At 46.2% G+C, this 7852-nt stretch overlaps 1 protein-coding gene across 1 annotated transcript; it reads left to right on the forward strand.

Annotated features, from left to right (window-relative positions):
• Window positions 1–6773: 6773 nt before the first annotated feature.
• On the forward strand, window positions 6774–7579 carry MIND_01278000 (uncharacterized protein; the record flags this gene model as incomplete). Its single annotated transcript, XM_037369251.1, has 3 exons — window positions 6774–7063; window positions 7125–7362; window positions 7415–7579. 3 exons carry the CDS (start codon window positions 6774–6776, stop codon window positions 7577–7579), a joined length of 693 nt encoding a protein of 230 aa, XP_037214457.1.
• Between the last annotated feature and the right edge of the window lie 273 nt (window positions 7580–7852).

Here is a 7852-nt window from a genome sequence, read left to right on the forward strand (position 1 = left end):
TCCGTTGACTTCATTGTAGAGCTCCCCAAAGCCCATGGGTACGATGCGATCGTGGTCGTCGTTGACACCCTCAGAAAGTGCGCCCAGTTCTCGGAGTGTCATACGACGGTCGATGCAGTGGGGGCAGCCCGCCTCTACTACCAGGGACGTCTGGCGACACCATGGGACTCCGGAGAAGTACATCTCCGACCGCGGCTCGCAGTTCATCGCGGACTTCACCCGAGAACTCTGGCGCCTAATCGGCATCAAGCCTGCCACGTCCACCGCGTACCACCCGCAGACAGACGGTCAGACAGAGCGCGTCAACCAGGAGTTGGAGCAATACTTGCGGATCTTCACCAACTATCAGCAGGACGACTGGGACGAGCTTCTTCCGGCCGCGGAGTTCGCCTACAACAACCATGTTCACTCCTCCACGCAACAAGTCCTGTTCATGATGGACTCCCGCGCATGGGCTTCGAACCCGGAGTCCGCTCTGCCATGGAGTCAGTGAACGAGTTCCACGACCGGATCCCCACTGGTGTTGCCGAAGCCAAGGCTGCGCTCACAAAGGCCAAAGAGGAGTACAAACGCTACTACGACCGCAGACGCACTCCGTCTCCGGAGTTTAAGGTTGGCGACCATGTTTGGCTGGACACCTCTGACATCAGGACGACTCGCCCCTCGGAAAAGTTCTCCCACCGCCGCTTTGGACCGTTCAAGATAGTCGCGGAGATCAGCAAAGGTGTCTACAAGCTCAACCTCGCTCCGTGCTACTCGAAGCTGCACCCGGTCTTCCCCCATCATCAAGCTCGAGCTCGCCTCTGGATAGTGCCCTGAGGGCCTATTTCTCATCAAAACCTAAGGCCCTTAGGCAATCACTGACCTAACAGGCCAGACACTAAATTGCCCTGGCTGATCTGCTATTTTCGGCTGCAGGAGGGAAGTTCCAAAGCTGCGGAATGATCCTGTTCAGCATACTATTGTTTAAGAACTTCCTAATTATACCTTCCATCTGGGTCTGCTTAACTTGACTCAGACCCTGACCCTGACTCAGACCCTACTTAAACCTGACTTCACTAGATAAGGTCGACTTCTCCATACAAGTGAGCTGGTAACATTTATTAGGAAGTTTTTGTAAAGTCATGACAAAGTTGTTATCCCATTCATGCTAATCATGTGTTTGTAGCTGAACATGAATGTAAGGGCAACCTCGTGAGGCTCGAAATCAGAGTCCTGAGCAGAGGGGGAATCCTTAGTGAACTACTACAACAGGAAGGGACGCTACAGACTCACCTGAGCAGAGGGGGAATCCTTAGAGAACAAGCCAAGGAGCCCTCTGCCCAGGTGCACTACTATATACCAGTGACCGGAGTAATGATAGAGTGACTGCATAGTGACGGATGACGGATGGGAGAAGTCAGGCATCGCTAATGGACCCTAGGTGAGTGTCGAGTAGCCCTTGAAGCTCCGGAGAGGCAGGTTTGGGACCGTGATGCCAAGGGAGGGGCCCAGGCATCCCTAGAAGGCCTAAGAAGGGCTTCGGGAGGTCCAGGCTGCCTCTGGGCGTCTCCGCTTGTGACCGTGACCGTGACAACCGGAATCGGAATCGGAATCGGAATCGACTCCGGGTGTGTGACCGTGACGTGACGGCCGGAAACGGAGAGGGAAGGCGTGGAGCGGAAAGGGAAGGAGTCTGGTCTAGCCCAAGGGCCGGGAGTGTCGAAGAGGACCAATGGGAATGGCGGCCAGCCATGACCACTGGAGGGTAGCGACAGGGGGTCACTCGGAGACGTCCCCGGACGTCTCCAGAGAGGTGGAGGTGTGAGGGCGTGCAGCCTGGGGCGCTGCAGTAGGCACGAGCCTTAACGGCAGTAGGCCTCACCCAGGGGAAGGCCCGATGACGGGGGCCGTGGTGGCGGAGTGGAGAGCGGAGCCATGGCAAGGCTCAGCCATCCGAACATAAGCCCGAACGCTGACATGGGTTGGGGACACCCAAGAGGTCCAGCAGGTAGAGATCGTAGGGAGACCTTGATAAGTGACAGCCCAGAGAGGCTAGAAGGCCATAGGCTCAAGGTCTCGGAGGGAAGTGGTGCGTCCACATCCGGAGGGGTCTCCGATGGCATTAGTGATCCCTGATGGTGACTCTGCTGGCGGAGAGACTCCCGGAAAGGGGTGGCCAGGGAAGTCGAAGACTGGGGATCACTGGATGTGGGATGTGGTGCGGGCAGTGGAGGGAGAGCGTCAGGGTGCGGAGACGCGGAGACACGAGCGGAGACGCGGAGACGCGAGCGGAGACGCGGCGCTTGATGGGATCAAGTGACGGCATCAGGGTTTCCCCTGACAGCGTACAGGTCATGTAATAGTAATATTCTAGCAGAACTAGAGAAGGCAAGCATAGCTTAATTTTCTTTTTACACTCTTATGGTTGAATAAATGTTTTTTGTTTATGGCTTAAAAATTTTGCGACCCTTATATGACGTGGGAAAATTAGGTGAAAATACTATATAGGGGTTTTCAGACCCCCTGAATCTGAGCTTAGAATTCCCATAGCAGTAATGGTTGGCTCACAATTAAAAGTTTATTCACTTATCAACTTTGATTGTCCGCAACTGTACTACTAAACTTATCCTTATTCTAATATTAATATCTCTTATTTCCTTTCAGTTACTTCTCCTACTATAAATACTTTGATATATTACTATGTACTTTAATTTATAAATTACTATTGCTGGTTTTCATCTCTCAGCATTATCTCAACTTTGCCCTTATCTTCTCTTATAGTTAAAACTTGACTAAAAGCCCTAGTCACTGTAAGGGGAGCATGTGATGTGACGGCTGTGACCGATCACGTGACTGATCCGTGCGCAGATAGCCCTGTACTTAAGTAGTTGGCTGCTGTCCCCCCCGGCTTTGGTATCAACTAGGCACCTGGACCCTCATCCCCTGACAGTCACCTAAATATTCTTTTATAGTGATCTGGTTTATAACTTTACTTTTATTTTTAACTTCACCTTTGTCTCTAGTCCTCTAGTCTGCACAGCACTTAATAGCTCATTTGTTTTAATTTCTTAATAATGCCTGCAAGAAGTAGATCTTTAGTAATTAGAATTCAAGCTAGAGGGCATTGGCAGAGTTATTTCTCATTAGCTTAGCTAAAAAGGGTATTAGCAAAAAATGGGAACACTAGATGCTAGGTCACACCTGACCAAATTTATTTATTTTTATTTATTTCTATTTCTTTTAGTAGTACACAAGCTAAGACTTTCTAAAAAGATACTTAACAATGTCATGCTCCTAATGGACGTGAGTAAGGTAGCAGGACAGCATGATCCTTAATGAATAAGGAGTAAAGAGATATAAGACAAGAGAAAGAGGGAGTAAGGGAAGTTGCTCTGCAGAGAGAGAAAGGGAAAGAGTTATCCTAAGGTAATACTGTTACACATATAGTAGAACACCATAATGTAGGGCTCAGTAATTAGTCTCTGGAGGAAAAGCCTATTGCCTAAGTTCACCTCTATATACCTTACGGCCTACATTTAAAAATATTTATTTATAAGTAATTTTGTTTTTAGAAACTACCTCATCTGACTAGTGATCTTAATTACAGCAGAATAGATTATATGACTAAGAGTTCTTACCAATTTTTATAAGGTCCTAGCAGGGAAGGATCTAATAGAGAAGAAACTCTAAGGGTCTGCCTGCTAGATAGCGACTATATACTACTTATCTGTAGCTGCCGCTGTCAGACATAGAAGACCTAGGTGGTATTATAGATAAGGTCTTAGGGTGACCATTGAGAGAGCGTTAACAAATTGGTAATTGTGCAGGCAAGATGGAGGGCTAGACCAGAATCAAGACTAGAATCGGAATTGTCTCTAAGGGGCCCAAAGGGATATTCTTTTAACAATTCTTTTCTAGTACTTAAAATAAAATGTAAAACACACTGTTAGATTGCAACTTTCTGTTTTAAAGCTTTCTTGTCTAAAACTTATGTTATCATAATCTAGTATCTCTAGTTAAATACACCTTTCTTTTAGAATAGGAATAGTTGTCTGGCTTGTAAGTATTTTTTTTTGCAGACTTTAAAGAATTGCCCTTTAATTATTATTTAACTAGCATCAGAAAGGTCGAGGACCCTCTTTTAACCCTGCTTATCACTTCTCATCGCCAATATTATCTTATCATAATATGATTTTGTTTATATACATGTCTTAGCGGATCAACAAAGCTGTGACATGATGTTACTAGGCACATAAGGAGTGGTTATTAATCAAACCTTCTTATTATTTGCCTCTGCTTACTCTAATATGTTTATCTACAAGTAATTTAAAAGCCCTTTAATCTGACTAGTGATCTAAATTACTTATAGTAGAACAAATTTATACTAATTCTTTTCTGACGCAGAGGGACTTTCATTCTAACACTTATATTATCGGTAACTAAGTAACTCTAATAAGCTATGTGTGGTTAAACTGCTATGCAGACCTTTTTACATTAATATTAAACCCAGATTTTATCATCCTAATAAAACACCAACTTGTAATATAGCATCTTAAAAAATAATCCAGATAGATAAATTTTGCCTACCTGTAATTAAAGTAGTTATATATCCTACCTCTTCCTAAGGCTATCTTTTAATTACTTGGCCTGCTATCACACCCTCGATGTTGCTGCAACTTCAGTCTCTAACTCTGCTGGGTTTAAGGCTACTTATAATATATATATTTTATTTAACAAGTTTTCAATACCCACAGCACCGTCTTTTACTGCCTATTCAACTCCTAATCATATATACTCATCTGTGTCTTGGGTTGACAAGATGCTTCAGCACCATATATGCTAAGACAAACTGCTTACGCCAGCGATAGAAGTTTTTGCCATGCTCTCCTGTCATCATAACCAAGTCCTTAATAGTAGATTCTAAGCAGTCGCGTTTGGACGAATGACCCTTTATCTGTCTCAACCCGCCTAACTTTAGCACCCAGTAGAGAGGATTGACCTTGGCACCTTCAAGAAGGAACTCATCCTCGGGCGCTAATGCGCTATCCTTAAAATGAACACCTTCCTATCATAGTTTAGATTGCAACCTAGAGAGACAGACAAGACACATACCACCTTCTCTTTCTACTGAGCCTTAGCCTTTTTTATGTCTTTTGCCTTCTCCTCCAGGCCCTTGTGCTACTATTGCCGTATTAGCAAATGCCCTATGCTATTATAAGCAATGTTACCTTCCCCTTGCCCTTGCGCATTTTGCGCATGGTTGCCGCCCGTTTCTTCTCCTGCTCCTCCATAACTTGATACTCAAACCCTGTATCTTCTTCCTTATTATCTTCCTGATCTCCTCCGTCCTTATCACTACCCTCCTTAGCTTTTGCTTTTCCTTTCACAACGAGCTTGCGCTGGTATTGCATGTTATAGTCCTTCTCATTGCTGTTGCTGTTAAACTGCCCTGCTGACTGGTTTGGGGGTGCCGGCGCCAGGGAGGACGCAACGGGGGTTTTGTGACCAATGATGGGATCAAAAGCAGTACAGAAATTGGCATTTTGGACAAACTTTGCATAAATACATTACTCTTATATTAAGCAGATGTCGTGTGAATATATGCACATGTTTGGCACTGGCCTTAGCAATTCATTTGCTCCACATTTCCATTTTTGGGACCACTGCTGTTAAGGCCCCAAATTGGTAACAAAAGCTGTAAAATGTGACCAATCCTAATTGGGATACAAAGCTGTACATGATATGTTGAACCCAGTACCATAAAACATTATATCTAGAGTAATTTACTATGGTAACATACTAAGTACTCTCAATTGGCCCACAAATCAACAAATAAATATATAAAATTTACTGACTTGAGTTGCAATCTACGTAGATAGTAGTTGACTAGACATTTAAGAGGGTTATTATGCACCTGTGTGCTATTCTGTAATTAGTGGGATATTTCTTTAATTTAAAAATTCAATTTATTCAAGTAATATTCAAAGCTGGGGCGTAGCCCCAGTCCTGTCTAGTATATATATATATATATATCTGTTTATAGACTCACTTTCAGCTCTTTAACTCTATGGATAAGTCATGCCTGACCTAAGAATGGTCACCAGTGATTGATAAATTGAATTTTTAAATTAAAGAAATATCCCACTAATTACAGAATAGCACACAGGTGCATAATAACCCTCTTAAATGTCTAGTCAACTACTATCTACGTAGATTGCAACTCAAGTCAGTAAATTTTATATATTTATTTGTTGATTTGTGGGCCAATTGAGAGTACTTAGTATGTTACCATAGTAAATTACTCTAGATATAATGTTTTATGGTACTGGGTTCAACATATCATGTACAGCTTTGTATCCCAATTAGGATTGGTCACATTTTACAGCTTTTGTTACCAATTTGGGGCCTTAACAGCAGTGGTCCCAAAAATGGAAATGTGGAGCAAATGAATATAGTCTCCATGCAATGAAAAAATGAAAATTTCAATTTGTTTAAAGATGTGACATTGCAAATTGACCAAAATGGTACTTACAGTAGTAGTTAATATGAGGTGACAAGCCCTCACCAGCTGGGTTTGGCATCCAATATCCGTTCAAGTCTAAGCATGTCGGTCTCGGAAGAGCGCGGCGGTTGACCCGCTGGCAAGGCGTGATGACGGCATGCCGTGACAGCGCGAATGTGACACGCGTGAGCTGAGTCATGACGGATCATTCGCTTTTCTTCTTTTGCCACCACCCACCGTCTTTCTCCCTCCCTCCCCGCCGCGAAAAGAGAAGACAGACAAGCGCCCGATGGCCGGAGCCTCGCGAACAGAGCTGATCCAGTGGGTGAACGACCTGCTCGGGCTGAACTACACGAAGGTGGAGCAGTGCGGGACGGGCGGGGCGTACCTCCAGATCCTCGACAGCATCTACCTCGACGTGCCGATGGCGCGCGTGAAGATGGCCGCGCGCCAGGAGTACGAGTCGCTCGCGAACTACAAGATCATGCAGGGCGTCTTCAAGGCGAAGAAGATCGATAAGCCGATACCCGTGGAGAAGCTCGTCAAGTGCAAGATGCAGGACAACCTCGAGTTCCTGCAGTGGATCAAGCGCTTTTGGGAGGCGAACTACCCGGGCGGGGGAGTACGATGCGGTGGGCAGACGGAAGGGCGCGGCGGCAGAACCGGCGACGTTGGCGCCGGTGGCACCGAAGAGCATGGGCACGGGGAAGAGCACGGCTGGGGCGGGCGCGTCGCGGGCCAATGCGCGGACGCCGGTTAGCGGACATCGCTCGGGGACACCGAACAATGCGACGATCATCGCGCTCAATAACCAGGTCAGCGAGCTCACGACCCACATTGAGGGGCTCGAGAAGGAGCGCGACTTTTACTTCGAGAAGGTGCGTGGCCAGTGCTATCTAGTGACGTATAGCGACTCATTTCTCAATCCAGCTGCGAGAAATCGAGATTATGGTGCAGCAGCGTGTGGAGGCGCTCGAGCAGGAGGGCCAGGACGATGACACGCTGCGCGAGATCCAGAAGGTGCTTTACGCCACCGAGGACGGCTTCGAGGTCCCCGAACAGGACGCAGCGGCTGACGAGGAGGAGACATTCTGAGCCCACGACCCGCCGACGACGACAGTAGTTGGAAGTAGAAGCTGATTCGTGGCACAAAATCAACGATACGTGTTATAGCTTACCACTTTTCTTGCCATTTCCCGTTATTTTAGACCCGTTTTTCCTACCACTCTAAAGCAATACATACCCTTTCCCCACAACTCAGTCTGCTTCCGGTTTTCTGTCGTCATTCTCGCTGGACACGAGTCGCAGCCTCTATTATTCGAGAACAGCCGTTGTTCTTCCTGTTCCAAACGAAAGGCCACACCTCCG

Source organism: Mycena indigotica (assembly GCF_014461135.1).
Source record: "Mycena indigotica strain 171206Taipei chromosome Unknown Mind.scaff0013, whole genome shotgun sequence".
Taxonomy (NCBI): Eukaryota; Fungi; Basidiomycota; class Agaricomycetes; order Agaricales; family Mycenaceae; genus Mycena; species Mycena indigotica.